The following is a 22,752-nucleotide window of genomic DNA, read 5'->3' on the forward strand; positions in this document are numbered from 1 at the left end:
CTGTTAGCCATTTGTATGTCTTCATTGGAAAAGTGTCTGTTCATATCTTCTGCCCATTTTTTGATTTGTTTATTTGTTTCTCGCTTATTGAGTTTGAGAAGTTCTTTGTAGATCTTGGATACCAGTCTTTTATCTGTAGCATCATTTGCAAATATATCCTCCCATTCTGTGGGCTGCCTCTTAGTTTTTTTGACTGTTTCCTTGGCTGTGCAGAAGCTTTTTATCTTGATGAAATCCCACAAGTTCATTTTATCTTTTGTTTTTCTTGCCTTTGGAGATGTGTCATGAAAAAGGTTGCTTTGGCCGATGTCGTAGAGGTTGCTGCCTATGTTCTCCTCTAGAATTTTGATGGATTCCTGTCTCACATTAAGGTCTTTCATCCATTTGGAGTTTATTTTTGTGTATGGTGTGAGAGAGTGGTCAAGTTTCATTCTTTTGCATGTAGCTGTCCAATTTTCCCCACACCATTTATTGAAGAGACTGTCTTTTTTCCACTGGATGTTTTTTCCTGCTTTATCAAAGATTAGTTGCCCAAAGAGCCGAGGGTCCGTTTCTGGGTTCTCTATTCTGTTCCATTGGTCTGTGTGTCTGTTTTTGTGCCAGTACCATGCTGTCTTTGTGATCACAGCTTTGTAGTACAGCTCGAAATCTGGCATTGTGATGCCCCCAGCTTTGTTTTTCCTTTTCAACAGTTCTTTCCTTTTAAAACATTACCTATGACACTCGCTGTTGGTAATAGTCAAAGTCCATTAAAAATCATATAATTCTAAAACTCCATAGTGTTGTTCATTTATAAATGAATATTTTTATGTATATGTATTCATAATAAAGTTTGTGAGCCTATTGCAATAGTCAGCCATAGTGAAGGGCTGACAAATAAATAAAAGTGAGTACGTGGATTAGGTCCATTCTGTAGAAGACTCATCGGCTAGATCATCACTGTGCCCACAGGAAATGACCTAAGTTCCAAACGCTGCATTTTTAGGGATTCATTGGCTCTATTAGATAGCTATACTCACTCATGAATAACCGAGATAATTTTTATGCATTTGCTTAATCCATTTCATTAACTCACCAAATAATGTGTTTCAAATTTTTTAAAAAGCTGTGGCTCTAAAACCCGCATCTCGGGGGATCATAATCCCTAAACATACCATGGTCCGTATCAGTCCTTTAATTATGCTGTAACTTGTCATCTCTGTTTTATGTTTACATTTTCCAGTTTCCTAGTCTATGAATCTGAAACATGTGCTCCTGTTTTCCAATCCTGTTTCCTGTGGTTTAGAAGTGAAATACTTCATAAGACTTGGTGCAAAGAACTGAGAAAATATAAATAGGCCAAACAACAACTTTCATGTTGAGTGTGAGCTTTTCTACTAATTTTAGGGCTTTGGGGGAAGGTTAGTTTTCTCAAGCTCTGAAATGTTGATAGCTGAGACTACTTGCACCCGGTGAGAGCTGACCTAAAAACTAGCATCAAATATTCTGTAGCCACGAAGATGAACCCAAGTTCCCCACCCCGAACCTGTGCAGTAATTGGATATTCCACGCATAATCCCGTCTCCACAACCTCAGTGTAAATGTACATAATATTCCTTGAAGAAGAACATCAGCCAGGTCTACTGTGGCTGGTAAATTAATTAATTGATTTACAAGACACATCTTCCAGAAGTGCCATAAAAGCTTATTGTGAATTGAGTGACTATAAAATGATATAGACAACCGGATAAAGCAAACACACTTTAAAATGATTAATTAGATTAATATCCAGTCGATACATTGTCTATCCTAATGGAGATTCTGTGTCATAAAACAATTAGTATTACTCATTATGTAATGTGAGTTCCGATGCTGGGAGCAGAATTATCCACATTTATCAATTTTGCTATTGTTCTGTAAACCTTTTTAAGGGGAGAAGCTTTACTTTGGTTGAATCAACTAACTTTTCTGGTACTTTTTAGTCTTTTAATGGGATTTGGAGTTGGGGCCCTAGTTTTTAAAGTCTTTTCCTTTTAAATGTGACATAGAAAAAATATTACGCTGAAAATATAATTTGATGACTTTTCGTTGACTTACGATAGGATTATAGATGCACAGAAACCTTAAGCATTAGTTTTTGTTCATCTTGTTCTCTTCAGGGTCAGAGGTACCAATGTTGATTCAGGGAGTTAATCACTTGATCTAAGCCACACCGTAACAGGTGCAGCTGCACGTCTAACTTGGATCTCACATTTCCCAATTTGTTCTTCTGTGTCTTTCTCTTCTTCTCTTTTTTCATTCGCATACTTTTTTCAATAAATATTTGTTGAACTCTTAAGATTTATTATTTATTTGAAAGAGAGAGGGAAAGAGAGAGAGAATATGTGGTGGGTAGGGGGAGAGAGAGAAGATCTCAAGTAGACTCCCTGCTGAGCATGGGGGCCATCGCAGAGGCTCGATCTCATGACCCCGAGATCACAGCCTGAGCCAAAACTAAGAGCGGGATGCTTAACTGACTGCACCACCCACCCAGGCACCTCATGAGCTCTTGAACTGTTCTAGGCATCAGGGTTGACCAGAGTGGATGAACCAGAGAAAATTCCCTGCTGTCGTGAGTTTATATTCTAGTTTAATGCTATTCTTTTCACATCACAGGCTTTTTATTTATGCATGATACTAAAATGATAAGTAATTTAAATTTAAATTTTTGGATAGAAATATGGTGAGAATTTTAATTTCAGCAGTTAGGTAAAATAAAATACGTAACGGACATTTGTATGCCTCCATAATTAAAAATGATCTGTATTGGCAGAGGGAAATTCATTTATATGTGGAGTATCTTTTATTTATTTATGATGCATTCATCAATCAATGAATATTTATCTATTATTCCATAGATCTATATACATATTTTATAATATAATAATTTGTTACAAGTATTTCTTAGTTTATTTTTAATTGAAATATAATTAACATATAGTGTTATATTAGTTTCAAGTGTCTAATATAATGATTCCATATTTCTATACATTACTTAGTACTCATTCAATGAATATTTTTTATCATTAAATTTGGTACTTCCAATAATGCAGTTAGAACAAATACTTAAAATTGAAATTACTTGTTTAAAATTTAGAGAGTGCCACTTACAGATTTCTGAAATTCATGTATGTAAGCGGAGGTCTCTAATTAACCTTCCTTGGATGAATGCATGGCTATCCGATAGTTATTTGAGTTGTTGGTCAGTGTCACTAACTAAAAGAAAATTTTGAAGTGTCCAGAAACAAATAAGATTGCTCAAGATAAATTAAATATCCATTATGGTTATTTTATGCTGATCATATGATTACATAGTAGTTTCAACCGCTTTCTCAATAATATGCATGTTTTCTCTTTCCATCCCAGAGTGTCTCATGGTTCTCTAAGGATTTCCAAACTTCCTGTGTGGGCAAGAATGTGTAATGTCGTTCACTCAACCTCAGTCTCTCTGCCTCTCTCTCTCTCATTTCTCTGGCTACTGTTGTCTTTTCTCTCTGATAGTCTAGCTCGCTTGAAGTATTATACGATGCCTTTCTTCTTCCTGTTTTCTTGTTAGTTCTGACTTCAGTCTTCATGATGAGAGCAGGTATTTACTCACCTCCGTGGTGAGAGTGTCGAAGGCATAAGTCTTTGGAACAGCTCCTTTCAGAAGATCTTTCCTGCCTGGGTGTATTCCTTGTTTTTCCACTCCCACACTTCCCCTTTCCTGCAGAGGAACGAAGGATGCCGTGGAGGACACTTCAGAAGCCAGGGGCTCTCATGCAACTGCCTCTGCAGAAAGTCCTTTCGGCAGTTTATCTCTGGGTGTTCCTTATCCCCACCTCGTTTGGGCAACTAAGTACTCTTGATTTGGGGTGAACTGTGGAGTTCAGGTCAAAGTGGATGGTGCTCCAAAGTGAAGAGTTGACTTCTGGGTGATTTGCAGAATTTTAAAAAGATATCCACATTTTACTACAGTGTAGCACGCTCTATGGAACTGTTGCTAGCATAACAAACCTGAGTCTCCACGTGTTCCCTACTCAACAACTTAACTGTGTCATGGTGATGGGGAGCCCCCCCCACATTGGGCCCTGAGGCCCTGTATAGAGTTTGGCTCAGGGGAGAGGGAAAGGTATCCTTGGGGAATAAGTCATGGCCAGTATTAGTCTGCCTGGAGCACAAGACTTAGTTGGTGAATAATGTATGTTTAATATATGTCGAATCATAAATCAGTTCCAGATTTATAAAGGCTGTAACAGGAGATCCTTATATATTGCAATCTACTGTCATCTCTACAGAAGGAGCAGAAGAAAGAATGAAACTAAAAAGTCACCTTTGCTCCTTCTAGTCAGAATGGGAAAAGTTATGATGGCAGAAGATAATGAAACTATTTGTTACAATGAGATTTTTGGCTTCTCCGTTGGATTTCATTTATTCATTCCACTCCAGATTTCCATCAAGAACTGAATTCAGGGTGATATTACTTTACATATTATATGAAAGTGTTATGCATCGTTATATGTATTTGGAAGGGGTTATCCACTCGGGCTCTAAATTATGCTAGTAGATCAATACCATATATGAAACGGAATAAAAATAGTGATTAGGATAAGAACCAGTGTGGATAGTTGAAACATATCTTGTACTATTTTCCAGGGAAAGGTGATGTATTTGGAGACATCTTCTGGAAGGAAACCACCCTTGCTCACGCATGTGCCAATGTCCGAGCTCTGACATACTGTGACCTCCACATCATCAAGCGAGAAGCCTTGCTCAAAGTCCTGGACTTTTATACAGCTTTTGCAAACTCATTCTCAAGGAACCTCACTCTTACTTGCAATCTGAGGAAACGGGTATGTTGTGCGGATCCACTTCTCCTTATTAGGATCGAAAGGGTTAATATGTTGTGCTCTATTAGCCGAGAAGTGCAAGAGGTATTTCATTTTGCACTCGTACATTCTCATCGATGTAAAGTGACATAATTTTCTTTCCCTTTCTTTATATTTTGTTTACTTTTTAAGGGGGAGGGGATTCCTGAGTACGGGGTTAAAGACTTGAATGTTTATAATTTACGTGTAAAATGAAAAACAGAGTTGAAGAGAAACAAACAAACTGTACTATAACCTAATTAGTTCTTGGGGTTTATAATAACTGCCATAAAAATAACATGAGTGTCTCTTACTTTATTATGTGGATTTTTTTTTAGGTTGGTAAGGTTAATCAAGCTTGTTGCTTATTTTATATTCCTGACTTTATTTAAACACCCTTTCTCATTTAATGATCAGTTCATAAAGCTTATTGCCTGTGAATTCTTCCAAAGCACACTATCTTAAAAAAATAATTAGCAACACTGACATATCCTACAAATAGGTATAGCAGCTCTTAACTTTGCACTGCTGCTGCAGATATAATATTCATGGCTATTTTCTTTTTTATTGATGAGTGTGACACAAATTTAATTTGCATAAAGAAATCTCCTAGCTATGATTTATAGGTCATTGGACATAGGCTAGGGTTCTTTTATTGCCAAGAATGAAATACACATTTGGACAACTGCACTTAAGGAATTTCATCTAAAATGATTGCCTGTCTATGGTGAAGTATTTTGAAATAACGAGCCCTCCCTCCCACTGCCCCCTTAAATGGAACCTTCCCTTCAGTTAACATGGAGGAGAAAAATCAAGCCGGGAGACAAATCAGAATCTCTACTGTAGCAACGTGGACATGAACATAAGCAGATCCTTAGAGTTTCCTACGGGGGGTTCTAGGAGAGGATAGGTCTGCTGGAGTCATATTCGCACTAGCTGTGTCACGACGTTGGATCTGTATTTGGGTAGCCTTTTCAGTTTCCACATTTGTTATAATAAATGGGTATTGAGCGTCCACGACCTGCTAGACAATATGTAAAGAGTGGCTGCGAGCACAGAAACTAAATAGAGTCCCTAAGCTTAAGCAGCTTACAGCCGAGCGTGAATATTCTATGAAACACGAATAAGTGAAACACATATTTGTACAAGTGACTGAAAGGTAAGGCAGTGGTGGACGTGAAAGAGGGCTGCTGGTGTGGAACTTTCTTGCTTATTCGTTAGGGAGTGCGGAGTCTCGTTTAAGCAGAAATATGTCTCCTTTGGTCTGTACTCTACCTTCCCCAATGACAAATTCCTCTTCTACAAGGCAGCCCGTTAGATATTTGAAACTCTTATATCTTATTAAGTCTTCTCCAATATGAATTTTGCCGGCTTTCGAGTCTTCCCACATACCACAAGATTACCGAAACCCCTATCCATCATCGTTACGGTCCTCGGGACAGAACTTATTTGTCACTGTCCTCCTCGAAGCATGTTGTTTACACAGTATCTCATCTGATGTTTATAATATTCCTGTGGAAAAAAGGACAGTTATTTTCCCTTCAAAACACATGAGGAAACTCAGGCCCAGAGGGATTAATATCAAATAACCGACCGATAATTGCAGGGCAAGGTCTCAAAGAGGGATAATTATGACAACTCACCAGTAGAAAATAAATTTTGGCTCTTCAGAATTAGTTGATCACAAAGCCCTCTTGCCTCTTTATTTTCTCTTTCGCACATCTGAGCATGTGCGCACCACACACACACACACACACACACACACACACACACACACACACTGTTATGAATGCTGAGCGCACATACCTCTGATAGGAAGAGAAGCTAGAGACAGAAAACCCCGTCTGTGTGTGTGTGTGTTTTAAAGATTTTATTTGTTTAGAGAGAGAAAGAGAGTGGGCGGGGGACAGAGGGAAGGGGAGAGACACTCACCAGCAGACTCTGCTGGGTGTGGAGCCTGACGCAGGGCTCGATCCCACAACCCTGAGATCATGAGCTGAGCCGAAACCAAGAGTCAGACATTCAACCGACTGCGCCAGCGTGGGGCCCCTGTGTGTGTTTTTTTAGTAGGACCCAGGGACGTCGTGCCTGCCTCTGCAGGTGCTGGGGCACAAGTTACATCCAATGGCTTCTTCCCTTTATAACCTGTTCCCTGTTACAATACGTGTCACGTTTTTATTTTTTAATAATTCCAGCCCTTCTTCAATTGATGGATGGTCTCAATAACTTGGCAAAACTTGGGGAGAGGTGTACTGTCAGTCAGTATCACTTCATTCTCAGGAAAAGAAAAAGTATTCTCATAAAACGCACACACACACACACACACGCATACTGAGAAAACATCCTCCAATGATTCATGAGACTAACTACCATTTTGAGAGCCTATTTCATAGCCATGCACTTCAGCACGTTTTATATATAATAACTGATCTTACGAAATTTCAGTAACCCACAGATGAGGCACCTCATTTCCATCTCGTCGATGAGGAGTCTGAGGTTCCGAGAGTGGGACAGCTGCTGCCAGAGAAGTTATGGCTCAGGGTTTGGATTTGGATCCATCTCTGTCTGACTCTTGAACGCAGATCGTTAGATGCTGCCATGTTGCTTTGCCCTGCCAAAGTACTTGATTTTTTTTTTTTCCACAACATTCCACAGACACACTCAACAATTTGTAGTTTCTCATGTGCCCAGTCACTTTCCCTTCGTTCCCCATGGAACTTTAATAAAAGGGTATTTTGTTCTCATGGCTATTACTGCAGGCATTCTTGCATTGAGTATTTTTTGTGAATTGGATATTTGTGGTGAGTTGTATAATCAAAACTATGTCCTTAGTATGTTCTTGATATCTCATAGCTATCAGAACCACAGATTAAGGGTGTTTTTCTAGTAAATTGGGGGAGTGGATCTGGAACCCAGATTTTCGGCCATCACAGATTACAGCTCTGGCCACATGGGCACATGCGGTGGCTGGGTGGAGAGCTTTGCATAGTGTGGGATTCTTGGTGGTTGCAATAGTGGGGGATGTGGCATCGCTTCAGCTGCCCCCCCATCTTCATTACAAAAGAATAAGAGATTTGTATGCCAACATAGTTCCCACTAACCATCCTTAAGTTCCTCTCTATAAAAATTCTAGAACTAGGACTATAATTTCATCCGATAACTAGAGCAGGGGTTGGCAAGCTTTCTCTGTCAAGGACCATTCAGTAGATGTTTAAGGATTTGAGGGCCACAGAACCTCTGTCTCAACTCCTCAAGCTTGCCGTCGTGTGAAAGCAGCTGTCTTAGCTCAGGGTGCCATCACAAAATACTGTAGGCTTAAGCAATAGGAAGTTACTCCACACAGTTCTAGAGGCTGAGCAGTTCAAGATCAAGGTGCTGGGCCCCACTGGGTGCCCCAGTGAGGGCTCTTTCCTTCCTGGCTTGCAGACCTCTGTCTTCTCACTGTGTCCTCACATACTGTGAGTGAGGGAGAGAGAAAGGGAAGGAGGGAGGGACAGAGAGAGGAAGAGAGGCACGGTGGGGGAAGGAGAGAGGGAGGAGAGTTACCTCTGTGCTACCTCTTCTTATTAGGGAAGTAATCCCATCATGAGGACCCCGCTCTCATGACCTCATCTAAACCTAATTAGCTCCCAAATCCTCTTCTTCAAATATCATCATATTGGGAGATTAGGGCTTCAAGATATAAATTTTGGGGGAATACAGTTCAGTTCATCACAGCAGCCAAAGATAGTATGTACATAATTAAGCATAGTTGTGTTTTAGTAAAACTTTACGTAAACAGGTGGCTCCCATGGGCCCTAGTGTGTCCATTGCTGAAAGGAGAAGACTGGAAGTTAGCTAGGGAGGACACGAGAATGCACACAGAATTCTCTCTCCTTGCATTAGACAGCAAATCTACCACTGGCCACTGAGAGGTTATCATGAAACGGAAAATGCCACACAGCAGAGGTGGCTGCAGAAGCCAGATCAGTGATGCCCACGAGTGAGGCCAGGCTCACCATTGAAGACTAGAGTTCACACCATCTGTGAAAGGGGCAGCTGCTGCTCAGTCTGGTTGCGCACGGCCTTGGTGGAACACCAGCCCAGTGTTGCTTGGGCTGCATTTTATTTTTTCCCCAGAGAAGACAGAAGTATGAATTTTTATGCAAAATCACATTAGTTTGGTAACTAATTTGCTTTTTTTTTTTTTTTTTGCTTTTTTTAAAACATGGTCAAACAAAGCAAGTTGGCTTGCTCTTGGTACAAATGTTTATGAAGTAAATGGAATGAGTTCATTACTCTTGATCTCATGATAGTAGAAGCCTGAAATTTTTACTTGAGGCCTGTAAATTTGGATAAGAAAAATTATTACATCTTTATTTTCTTTAATTTCTAAGTGACATGTAGCTTTTCCTTCAATTAAGAAGGTTGGTAACTAACTACAGTATTAGAAGTACCAAAAGAAATCAGAACATAAAAAGAAAACCCAAGGTAAATAATTACAAATTCACCATTAGATTAAATTATTTAAAAAAAAAGCATTCATGCATATTCTCATATAATACTGTGTTTGTTGAAGTGTTTAGGCTCATCACTACTTAATAATTATGGTGGTTATTATAGACCTGCTCCTAAGGTGAGGTTATTGTGTTAATAAAAAAAGTACATAGATTACTATTTTGTGAATTATTTTTTTTTTAATTTTTACAAATTCATTTGACAGAGAGAGAGTACATAAGAGCATGAGCATGGAGAGAGGTGGAGGGAGAGGGAGAAGCAGACTCCCTGCTGAGCAGGGAGCCCGACGTGGGGCTCGATCCCAGGACCCTAGGATCATGACATGAGCTGAAGGCAGACGCTTAACTGACTGAGCCACCCAGGCGCCCTACTATTTTGTGAATTATTTTTTAATATTTTGCTAACTGGATTTCAGTATAATGTTTTTCATTTGCAGGACTATGTATTTTATTTTGTGCATTTAAAGCAACTTTTCTGAATTGAGGCCTGTTGTTCAGGCTTTACTAGACTGCTGGAGATTAATACCCCTGTACGACAGTCAGAAACAACTCGACTGAACAAAAGGACAGGTTGGCGTATTTTTTCAATAATAAGAACACAGTTCCATAGTTTAGAGTAAAGGTATAGGAGAGCAACAGAGGAAGGCTGACTCACTTGCTGGCTTTATGTATTTATTTAATTAATGGAAAATACGATTTCCTGGAGTAACAAAATGATGTTTCTCAAGCTGAGGACCAGGCCTCAGGTGCAGGTCTGAAGAGGCACGTGCACACCCAGCACAGGTGGTATCTGAAGTTTAGAGGATTTCGGTCAGACTTTTAAAGTAATTAGTGCACTTCTGCTCACTCTGCCGAGCTGTTATGCAGTGAAGTTTACCATCCATTTAAAAAAAGTTAACATAGCGGGTCTGACCGCTGTGCTTTGAAAGACCTGCTTATGAAGCGGGGCCTTGGCTGGCGTCTGGGAACATGGGTTTCAGGAGGGTTCCCGCCAGGCGGACGGGTGAGAGTGGCTCACTGTGCCCGCACTGTTTATTCAAACAGTGTGGTCTGTGCTAAACATTTACTTCTAGCTACATTAAGTGTGGTTGGGGTTTTGAATTATTTCTAAATATTTCTTCCACTTTCAAGCTAGCATGAACATATTTTCCTCCAGATGGACTATTTAGATAAGATGAGTAAAGAGTTTTATTTCTATTTTTGGTACCTCTTCTGACAAGACCCTTTGACAAAGTGTGGCCCAGAAAGTATTGGCGGGCTCAGTGTATATCAGTATATATCCATCGCGGCCCTACTACATACCTAGGGGGTCATAGAGATAAAAGACCCAGTGCCTGCTCTCTAGGGGCCTGCAGTCTAGCAAGAGAGTCAAATAAATCCTAACAGAGTCTGGTAAGTGCTATGCGAGGGTTATATTCAGGGTACACGGTGGGGAGGGGGTTGGGGGAGATGTATCCAACTCTCCTAGAGAGGACTCAAGGAGAGATTTTAGGAGGTGATGATGACATTGGCATTAGGATTTTATTTTTTGTAAATATTTTATTTATTTTTTTGAGAGAGACAGGGACAGAGCACAAGCAGTGGGGAGAGGTGGAGGGAGAAGCAGACCCTTCGCTGAGCTGGGAGCCCAATGCCAGGACCCTGGGATCATGACCTGAGCCAAAGGCAGACACTTAACCGACTGAGCCACCCAGGCACCCCAGGATGTCATTTTAAACAGAATAATGTTCTAGAGGAAGGAAGAAAACCAGGACCCAGAGAATTAAATGATTTGCTCAAGTTTGCTTAGCAAATTAGCATCAGAGCTGGGATGGGAATCCAAGTCCTTTGAATTCCGTGCTGCTGGTATTTTTACCAGTTAACCTCATTTATAAGCCCTGTGTAGAGGATTGTGAGTAAAATGCAACACTCGATTGTGTTCATTTTTAACAGGGAAAAAGGAATGTAGATGGCATGAGCTTGTGTGTGATTCAGAGACTGATTTTAGTGTTTTTCACACCATGATTTGGGATAAAACCAACAGGAGAGCCCCCCAAACCACGCCATAGGCAGTGTTCAGAGCTATGAACAGGACTCTCAATGTCTGTATGAGCCAACGTGTATTGTGTGGCCACAGCACGTTTGTCGCTTGCATTGTGAAGGGTCTCATTCTTAGTAAACACATGTAACTTACATATCAGTATTATTCGAGAGGTGTTACTGAATATGGTGAAATATCGCCTGGCTGATAATACTGCGGTTCTGATACACTCACTGCTATCTTGTCAGTACTTTTAAGAACATACTGGCTGCTGCACCAGTTAGTATTAAACATGTACAAAAAGAAAACATGCCACATTAAACAAAACTCCCATTTTTTTCCATCTTTGTATTTTGAGTTATTTTCTTAAGAGTCTAGTACTTTCACATTAGAAGTTATGAAAAAATATTGATGAGTTTACTGACCAAAGTGACATTTATTAGTGCTAAAACTGTTAGTTGAGGGGCGCCTGGGTGGCTCGGTCATTAAGAGTCCTGGGATTGAGCCCTGCGTCAGGCTCCCTGCTCAGTGAGAAGCCTGCTTCTCCCTTTCTCACTACCCCTGCTTGCGTTCCCTCTCTTGCTGTCTCTCGCCCTGTCAAATAAATAAGTAAAATCTGAAAAAAAAAAAACAACTGTTAGTTGATTAGAAAAGGGGATGAGGGAGAAGAAGATTGGAAGAAAGAAATGAAAGAAAAACAAGTAGAAGATGTGGCCCATATATACAATGGAATATTACTCAGCCATCAAAAAGAATGATTTCTCAACATTTGCTGCAACATGGACGGCACTGGAGGAGATAATGCTAAGTGAAATAAGTCAAGCAGAGAAAGACAATTATCATATGGTTTCTCTCATCTATGGAACATAAGAACTAGGATGATCAGTAGGAGAAGAAAGGGATAAAGAAAGGGGGGTAATCAGAAGGGGGAATGAAGCATGAGAGACTATGGACTCTGAGAAACAAACTGAGGGCTTCAGAGGAGAGGGGGGTGGGGGAATGGGACAGACTGGTGATGGGTAGTAAGGAGGGCACGTATTGCATGGTGCACTGGGTGTTATACGCAACTAATGAATCATCGAACTTTACATAAAAAACTAGGGATGTACTGTATGGTGACTAACATAAAAAAAATTATAAAAAAAAAGAAAAAAAGTATTATAAAAAAAAGAAAAACAAGAAAAAAATATAATAAAAAATATTATAAAAAAAAGATAATATGAGACCCGACAGCAGGAAGCAGGGAGGGAATGAGCTGGTACGGAGAACAACTCTGTTAGGAATGAGAACAAAGATTGCCATGTGGTCAATTTCAAAAACTCAAATGAAGAGATTGCTAACTGAAATTTGAAAAGAAAAAAAGGTAGTTAAGATTGAACAATGTCAATACAGACTGCAAACTGGGTAATAAACTGGGCTTCCCTCTTAAAGGCCATATCTATTATATTAATGAGCATGAACCCCTCTTGTGGTTCCAGATTGAGTGGTCACGGCCAGAGAACTATGTGTCTTTGCATCCCATGGCTCTGCTGAATTTGTTGCTGGTGTCGTGAACATTTCTAAGCCAAAGGCTCCAGAGAAAATGTTTCTAGTATGTCTACTATTGTGATGGAGTGGATCCCCTTGGACATTGATCAAAAGTGATGCCAAAATGACACTTGCCCTTAGTCGTGGTCTCAAAGAAACATTGCCCCGGAGACCCAGCTTGCTCCTAGTTTATACTCCTTTTTACCGAACATCTTTATACCCCTTAGTTCAGACACAAGCTAATCCAGGACCTGTTAATGATATTAAAGTATCCCTTGTATTAATCTGCTCCGAGCGCCATAAACAAGTCACACGGACTGGGTGGTTAAACAGAAAGGTGTTGTCTGGCAGTCTGGGGGCCAGAAGTCCAAGACCAAAGTGCCAGCAGGGTGGGCGTCTGGTGAGAGTTCTGTCCTTGGGTTGCAGATGGCTGTGTTCTTGCCGTGCGCTCGTGTGGCCTCTCCTCTGTGCATGCATGTGAGGAAAGAAAGAAGGAGCTCTCTCACATCTCTTCTTATAAGAACATTAATCCCGATAGAGCAGAGACCCAACCTTATGACTTCATTTAAACATAACTGTTTAAGTAGAGGCCAGACACAGCCACACTGGAGGTTAGAGCTTAAACATATGAATTTGGGAGGAGGACACAATAACCCCATTTTTTAAAAAATTAAATGTGAAGGAATAACTTTGAGAAGTCGTCTAAAATCAGAACTTGCAGCTGAACTAGATCTGCGTTACTGGGGATACGTAGTGGCATCAGCGTTCAGTGCTGATTTTTGTAACGTTTTGACAGTGCCCAATGTTAGTAAAACATCCTTGGGATCCTCCAGCAATTGAAGAAAGGATTCCCATTTAAATGTAGAAAAATTTCCCCCAAGAATGATGAACACACATTGTAAGCTGGAAAAACAGGACATAGAGGTACTTATCCCTTTCACCCCATAAAGCTAGCGTCCTTTTCCACAAATGGCACTGCTCTGAAGTAGACAGCAACACAAGCCAGCTGGCATGCTCTGGGTGGGTATAGCACCCATCCTGTATTTTAATATCACAGTAGTAAGAAAGACTGGGTTAGGCTCACTCTTGCCTTAGCACGGGCTCAGAGCTCCGTAACTGTTTTTCTTTGCAGAAAGCATTCTTATCCTGGTGAATCCATTGGCACAGAATGTCTTTTTTTCCTGTAAGCAGTGAAGCATCTCTGTAACAAATTACCTTTTATGGATGGAAAACAGACTGGAATTGGATACCGAATGGGCTTTGAGTACTTCTTGGTGGTCACGAGCTGCAGACTACCTGTCTTTCAGGGGTCCATCCTGGCGTCTTTGAAGGAGTCTAGGATTATCACAAGGGCAGTTCCAACCTCATTACTTTCTTTTCTTCCCCCTTTCTCCCACCCTGACATAGCAGCTGAAACAAAATATGGGGGTGCATTCATTCCACAAACCTTCAACTTTTGTCATCCCCTTAAAAAGACATCACTCAAACACTGCCCACACTTGGAACGAAAGCTAATACGGTCTCTATGAGACTCTGAAGTTTCCATAGACTCTCTGCGTGTCTCATAGCACGGATTGTGGTACTTTGGTTTCCTCTATACATTTTTGTTTTCTCAACTCAACAATGAGCTCCTTAAAGTAGGTATTTTCTGTGATCTCTTTACTGCCAACGACCAGAGCAGTGTCTGCTGTGTCACTGAATGACTGACTGGGTGAATGACTGCAAAGGGAAGCAGACATACCGGCCAGCACAGTTTCTACCCTCACTGACTGGAATGATCAGTGTCATCGAGAAAAACAAATGGTCCCCTTGACAGTTGTGGCGAAGAGCCTTACGAAATAGGATGATGAAAAGGACCGTTACTAATCAGTGTTAAATCACAGATAGAGTGAGCGTCCAGCTGCAGTTTGGAGCCATTTATGCCGGCAGATTCCGCACAAGGCAGCGGTCTCTCCAGCACGTTCGCGGTACAGCCATCTTGACACCATTGCGTGAATTAAGATCACCTGAGGCCAGGGGCTGTGGTCCTCAGAACAGCACCTTCCTCTCATTCAAAAGGACTTTGAAGAACAAACTTTTTTTCTCCGTGCCCTCTGAAGAATCTGCATCCAGCCTGGAATCTGAGCAGGGGGCCGTTACAGTGTTCCTCCTGCCAGCTGGGGGGCGGGATTGCAAGGTCACTGAGCACGCAAGGTCACATGCACGCCTGGCCCGCTGGCCGAAGCTCTGCTTCCGTGCGGCCGCTTGGAGAAGGCCCCCTCCCGACTGATGGAGCTCGCGCCTTGCGGTTTCCACACTGCAGACTCTGTCTCATTCGAGCTTCAAATGGACACTGTAGCGAAAGGAGCTGAGAGCGGTGAGGTGCCTTGCTCGCGGCCCCACGGCCCATCGCTGCTCTGAGGTGCCAGCCTCCGTGTGTCTGCTCCAAGCTGGCTCTCATTCCACCGGTGGTGGTTCAAAGAGGCAGACTTTCAGCAATTCCAGAAGCTTATCATGTGCACGTAGAGACTTAATTATGCAGTCTTTTGATTCCTTAAGCTGCTTCTATTTAGGGCTCTCTTGATCGGCTTCCAGATCTGCTTCCAGAATAAAACCTTTTCCACATTTAGTTACCAGGACGTAGGTTCACAGATCCCTCACTCACTGGTGGTGCCTCCAAAGAGCTATTTAAGGACGAGTTTCTCAAGTTTCACAGTGGGGGCAGGATTCAATAATTTACCAGCGTACTTGACAGTAGATTATACTGTCTGTTCGATAGCTCCTCTTTTCAAAACTAGAGTTTATTTTTATTGCAAGAAAATATGTATTCTAGTAGTAAATGAGGGAGATGAATAAAACTTTAATATAGTCAGCGGAGTATTTAACTAACGTAAGAAGTTAGAAATTTCATAAATCACTTTTCTTGGGAATCCTCAAAGTAGCCAGCTGCCCCCTTGAAACATTTGTTTTTATTTTACGGCTGAATCCTGCCTTACGACAGTGCCTTTTTAGGGTCATCATAGCTGGATTCCAGACTGTTCATTTCCATGTGTCTGCCACTTCTTAATTCTCAACCATAAATGTTTGGTGAGGGGCCTCTGGAAGTACAGTATTACCTCACACCATCTTCATTTAAAGAAAACCCCACCTTTTGAATGAACAAAGCAAGGCTTTCTGGTAATATTAAGACTGAAGTGTATGTAATAGCTGCTTCCCTAATTCCTTTTGGTATTGATTTGAATTTCGAATACATGCAGTTTTCCCTATACTAATTTCTTACATATCTTTTTCCTTCTCTGTTATGGAAAAAGAAGTCAATGGATCACCTCTGTGGTCGAATATATAGTATATGTAATATAAAATGTATAATATATAATAATAGGTGTATATTATATATACTATATATAAAACTACATATATATATAGTTACATATATAGTTAAGTATATTATATATACTATATATAAAACTACATATATATATATATATATATATATAGTTACATATATAGTTAAGTTTGGATCTGTTCATGGATCTGTATTTCAGTATATTTTTAGGCAGAGCTCTTTTGGGGGCTTCCTCCCTCCCCAGGCCCCAGGAATCTGAATTAGATTACATAGCTTGTCCTTGTACAGATGTCTTCCCTTCACTTTTTGAGCTTAAGTCACTGACTCAGCTTTTTCTGTCCTCTGAGGAACCTGAGAAAATACTGAGCTCAATAGACATGTATTCAAAAGGCCTCCATGCTGATTCTGACAAGTAGCTCTTGTAGCAGTTTACAACAGATTTCGAGGAGGGGTTTCAAGATGTTTATAGTGAATTCAGTGAATTCAGACTATTGCCAAAAAAGTAAAATAAATATTGTATTAAACATACCAATATATGTAGACTAGAAAGCATTTTAGAGCATTCTATACATTTTGCAAATGAAAAAAATAGAGATCTGCTCTGTGGTTAGATTGAATTCTTAATAGTTAACTATTATGACCAAAATAGTATCTGTCTTCCTGGAATGTCCATTTTTTTCCCATCTGAGAGGTGCATTTCATAGATTTTGACATTCCAATCAAGTGATCTTCTCCAAAGGAATTAAATCAAGTCATCCTACCAAATAATCAGAGACACTCAGATGACCCAGTGAGGCTACAGTAATGTCTCCCAGAGAAAGTCATTCATTTTCTGCCTCTTCTTTCTGAATCAGGTTTACTTGATTTACCCAACACTTGCAGAAGTTGGCATTTGATTTCACTGGGATTTGCCCTGTGTCCACATTTTGATCCTTTAGAGAGTGATGTCATCTGCAGAAGTTCAGCAGAGGTGCCTTCCCTTAGGAAACTCACAGTCTGGAAGGCAAACTGCAGAGGAAAGACAGTAACTGCTCATTTTGCATGTCGGAAGCAGCTAGGTCCCCCTAACAGCAGCACACAGAAGTAATGCCAGGCACTGGACCCCGTCCAGGAATTTGCTTCCCTCTTTTACAGGTGCTTTCGCAACGACTTTAAATGTGGTTGTGAATGGCATCATAGTCCCAGCATGTTAAATGGGTAACATGTAACACAGGACCTTTGAAAGTTAGTTTCCCGTGACAGGAAGATACATACCCCCCTCTTGAGTGAGAAAAGAGTGTTTCCTAATGTTTGGAAATTCAGAAACCGGGATGTCGAATGACCCACTTAGCCACTGTAGAGTGCATGATTACGTGGGAAAGCGTCTGCTGTGCCAGCAAAAAGCACACACGAAAGGTCAGATCCAGCCTTCCGGATTTATGATTCTGGCTTGTTACTTAATAGCAACATTTCCACACCTGACAGTCACCAAGTGGCTTGTTACTGCAATCCTACACCAGAAAGACTTTCTCAGTAAGCTGCTGGGAGTGGGAATGGTGGTGTGGAGTAAAGAAAGTGCCTGGTGGGGCCTCAGTGCCTTTATTCTAATGCAGCTGACTTCTCCCAAGTGCTTCCAAAGAAGATGGCAATATGGCTGTTTGCACTGGTGAGAGAACTAGGAGAGATTTGGATTTGCTTCCTTTGCCAAGCCGACGAATCTCTGTTTTGGGGTTCCTTGGCCATTCTACTTGGCCCATTCCTTTTAGAAGGGTGTTTTTAATCGTGAACCAGCATTTCTATGGAGGTTGACAGCATTAATGAAACTCAAACAATGCTGAGAGAGAGAGAACTTAAAAAATTCAAAGAACCATCAAGAAAAGTCTGTCAGCAGAAAAGACTTGCAACAAATATAATTATATGAAAATGTATCTGATGCTTGAGGGTAAGCTGGCTTTAGTATCCCAAACAGCACATAAGACACCTATATGTTCCAGTTTTGAGTAAATTTTCTAAAACAAATGTATCAGTCTCTTTCTGGAAGCACAGGCGCCTCAGTATTTTCCATGGTCAAATATTCATATCCCAGAAATAAATTTGCCATTGATGCCATAGAACTTGAAATTATCCAGGTATTTTTTCCTTTTGTCCAAATCCCTTTCAGAAAAATAGGACCAATTTAGAAAACTGCCACTTTAGATTTCAGTGAGTGGCAGGATTCAATAGTCAGGTGTGTTCCAGTCTGTCAGAGATGCAGCTGATTAATTTTGATTCAAGAAGATCAGAGATGCACTTAATACCTCACCAAAATAAAATCAAACTAATGTGAGTGACCAGGGTATGATAAAGACAAACTATAGCCATTCATACAGCAACAAAAGTGGTTATTTTAAATGGAGAGCAAGGCCAGAGGTATTCCTTTGTTGAGATATAAAAAGACTTCTGTTCTCTAAACTAAAAATTTAAGATCATATCTTTAAAACATGGGATAGTGAAATCATCAAAATTTAGACAAATGGAAGACAACTTGGGAAAAATACATAATGGAACGTGAATTGCTATTTTACAAAAGAAACTAATCACCTTATCCTGTGAGTTTGGCTCCTTCCTCGAGGATCAGCTGTGTCCCCACTTTCTCCATTCTCCTCCTGTCCTCCAGCTCCATGGGATCTCTCCTTTCTTGGCACTTCTATACCACTCACCACTGTAGCATTTTCTTCAGTATTTACTGTGTGTCGCTTTGCAGGGTTATATGCATTCAATAGATGCCCTGTCTTCATGCACTGGCTGTTAGGCTATTAAAGATAGAGAAATGTCTGTTATCCCACACGTCCAACTGCAGTCTAGCACTCCAGTGACATTTGTTGATTGAGTTCATTGATTTAAAGCAATGTGTGCTGCTTCCCTTTCTAGTAGTAGAGCCCGATACCCATGGAGGAGTATGCAGTGAGGGGAAGTAGCAGGAAAAGCGATATCTGATTTATTTTTTTTTAATTCAGTTAATTATTAGGATAGTTTTGAATGTAGATTTAATAAGAATTTGCAAAGATTACACTTTTGAGAAATTAGAAAACTCTTTGCAGAATTAAACACGAAAAATTTAGACTTGCCATTGGATTACTGTGAGCAAATACATCTCAACTGGTTAAAACTTGTCCAAAAATAGTAAAGGGAGATGGCAATATTTGGGATTCTCCAGGAGGCACTTGAATTATTTCTTCTTTAGAATTAGACATGCAACTTAGAATACATCTTTAGTCATTGGTGAAGGAAAAGGGGGAAAGCATGTCCCAAACACCTGGCTCCTTTACTCTTAAGCAACTGTAGGCAGAAGTGGGCCATAGTTTCTACCCAATTCAAAAATAAAAGTGATCCTATTTACACTCATAGGCAAGGGGCATCTATGCTCTTTCCCAGGGGATGTTCTAACATCTCTCTTTGTAAGGGCTAGAAAGCCAGCTTTGGGTTGAAGTGTATGATCTTGTGCACACGAGTTTATCACGATGCCTCTGTCATACATCTATAAAATGAAATTAACAGGAGCCATTAAATAGCCACATAGTGCTTCTTAAGTGCCCGGCACTTTTCTAAATGTAGAATATCCAGGCTGAATAAATCGGATATTTCCCTGTCCTCAAGGGGTTTAGGATCGAGTACCTACCTCACAGACTTGTATTAAGTGCATACACACTATCCCACATGAGGTTTTAGTGAATGTTAGCAGTGATGGTGCCAATGATGATGGAGATGAAGATAGTGATAAGGACACATTTCAGAAATGGCAGTGCCAGAGTTGTGCCCAAGATTCTCTCCCAAAATTCTAATGGCAAGAGAAGGTCAGGCTGTAGTCTCAGTATCAGCTGTCTGTCAGTCACTGGTGATAAAGTAAGAGAAATATTAACAAAGCACCTCAGTCTAATCACTGTAGAAGATAGAATCCCCCTCTTGTAAACAAAATGTAATATGTAATGGCAAGGAATTCCATACACAGCAGTAAAATATGCTGAGAATTGCAGAAATAAACATTTCTACACTTGCCCTGAATAATGGTGTTTTCCCACAGGAAATGCCTGCGTTCTTCTGTTAACACAAAACAATATCTATCTCTACCTCTTTCTGAACTCCACACATTTAGCATAACTTCTGTTAGGGGTAAACTCCCAACTGTGGTCTCTAACATTGGATGAAATGATTAGGCTGACGATACATATTCAGAGAACAGGCAGGAGTTGTGACGCCAAGTCCAGCTCTTGGCATGTTTCGCTCATGGGTTGCATTTCCATAACCTAGGTTAATGAGTACCACCCACGCTGTTGTGTTGTGTGTGCTAAGATTAGCATTAGCCAATGTAATTTGATCTAAAAACTTGCATTTTAAGTGTAGGTTCTGAACTTATGCTGAATTATATCTATCGAGTTTGACTGTCCGAGCATTCTACTCTCCATTGATCTACTCCTCCCAGCCAAGCCCCTGTGGCTACAGAAACAGTTATGACATAAATATGTTTCCCTTAATGGGTGACACTCAGGGAAAGCATTGGGAAAAATGAAAAAAAGCTTTCCTATCTGTGTCTAGTATTAATCCAGTAGCTAAAGCAAGTAAACCACGAGCTGAGATCATGCTTTTATTTAGAACCTGAAGCTAAATTTGCATTGCACTTTTAGAAGTGAACTACATTTTCTTTCATAAATTTTTTAATTTCACCTGCCTTTAACATTAGGACATCTCTGAAGGACTTATTTAAAAAAAACAATACTATTTGCATCCATTCATCTGCTTGTGAGAGAACATAATAAAGGCCACTGGTATGTGAAGAAAGAGAAATACTGCTTGAACAAGCTCATTCCACTAGTCAGATCTGTTAAAGAAAAGGTGAGCTAATATCTTTCCTTTTTATAATATTCCCTGCAAGAAAAAGTTGCTCATTTTATTCATGTTTGACATTTCATAAGAAAGGTAAAATTTGTTTTTAATGAAAAATATTCCACAGGGTTATTAATTAAAAGAAATACAGGAAGAAAGATCCATCACTTAAAAAAAGAGTAACTCATGAATAAGAGACAGTCTCCCGTCAAAAATACAGCTCAGTGAAATCCTCTCAGGATTGCTGGCTGGCTGGGCACCAACGCGACCCTCACCCTGTATTCTGGATGGCACCTGGGTCACCTGGGCATGAGATGCTTTTGCATCAAAGCTTTGGTGAACTTTAAAAGGTTAAAAAGGCTAGATTGTTTAATTTGTTGAAGAGAACTTAATGCTATAAAAAATCTGCAACAGAGCACGGTCATGAGAAAGTTGTGACATACATTTTTCCCTTTGGTGAGTTCATACTTTCGTCTCACCTCTTGGAACTTCTAATCTTTCCTCCATCTCCACTCCCTGCAAACCTGATTCTCCACACAGTTTTTTGGAGCTTAGAAATAGCCACTCTTCTTTCAAGTCTGACATCTGTCTTTTGGGGCATCGTGGAGGTATGAGGGATCCAAGATGGAGTATTCCCATGTTCAGCCCATATGTGGAACCAACTGAGAAATCAAAATATGACTATTATTACTAAGAAAGCTGTTGGGGGGATATGGCTTTAGGGCTTTATCAAGTAGATTTCTACATGTTAGCCCTGAGTCAGGCGTAGTTACCATCCAGGCACTGGTTTGGCTGGGAAACCAAAGCTCTTGCCTAATATGGTGGAACCTGCTCTGACACGCTCACGCCTCAGCAGATGGGCCAAATGCTCCGTCTCTGTACGAAGGACTCCTCAGAAAGAGGAGAGGAAATGGATAGGCTCAGCTGCTTTTTCCAACCTCACTAACCAGAGAGATGGCATGGCTCCTTTTCTGGGGAAAAGGAAGTGAAAGATGGAAGAAAATGTTAGGAATATTAGCCTTGTAGAAGTCACTTAATTGTATTCTCCCCTCATGAGTGCAAGTAGAATCATAGTACTTATGAATCATTTATAACATACAGGCGTAACATCCATATGCATAAACTATATAACATATGTAACATGTACATTTTTATACATTTATAATGTATAAAATTTATAACTAATACATATAAATATAAAAATACATACGTATATAACACATATATGTGTATATAGCATATATATTTCACAATATAATGCACATATTACATATGTATATTTGCACTTTAAAGGACTATTCAGGAGCACCTGAGTGGCTCAGTTGGTTAAGCATCTGCCTTTGGCTCAGGTCATGGACTCAGGGTCCTGGGATTGAGCTCTGCATTGGGCTCTCTGCTTCTCCCTCCCACTGTCCCTCTGTGTTCTTTCTCTCTCTCTCTCTGTCTCAAATAAATCAATAAAATCTTTAAAAAAGAAAAAAAAAAAATAAAAGACTATTCAATCTCTACCAGTGGAATTCCAGACAAAGAGATTATGACCTGAAGGATTGCAGGTAACATGGAGGAGTTGCCTTGTGGCCACAAACATTTGGGGGATGATTTAGCTCAGACCATAGGGAAAAGCGCAGATTGTGGACTAAGTACACCAGAATCACCTGGATGCTTTTTTCAAGTTGCAGA

The 22,752-nt window shown here is 40.3% G+C and overlaps 1 protein-coding gene across 1 annotated transcript in view; it reads left to right on the plus strand.

Annotated features, from left to right (window-relative positions):
- KCNH5 (potassium voltage-gated channel subfamily H member 5) overlaps positions 1 to 22,752 on the plus strand; it is a 277,122-nt gene that overhangs the window by 219,259 nt on the left and 35,111 nt on the right. Inside the window, exon 10 of the mRNA XM_026486888.2 lies at positions 4,654 to 4,850. Within this exon, the coding sequence (XP_026342673.1) occupies positions 4,654 to 4,850 (197 nt within the window). The remainder of the gene's footprint in view (positions 1 to 4,653; positions 4,851 to 22,752) is intronic.

This window comes from Ursus arctos, unplaced genomic scaffold, assembly GCF_023065955.2.
Source record: "Ursus arctos isolate Adak ecotype North America unplaced genomic scaffold, UrsArc2.0 scaffold_25, whole genome shotgun sequence".
Classification (NCBI taxonomy): Eukaryota; Metazoa; Chordata; class Mammalia; order Carnivora; family Ursidae; genus Ursus; species Ursus arctos.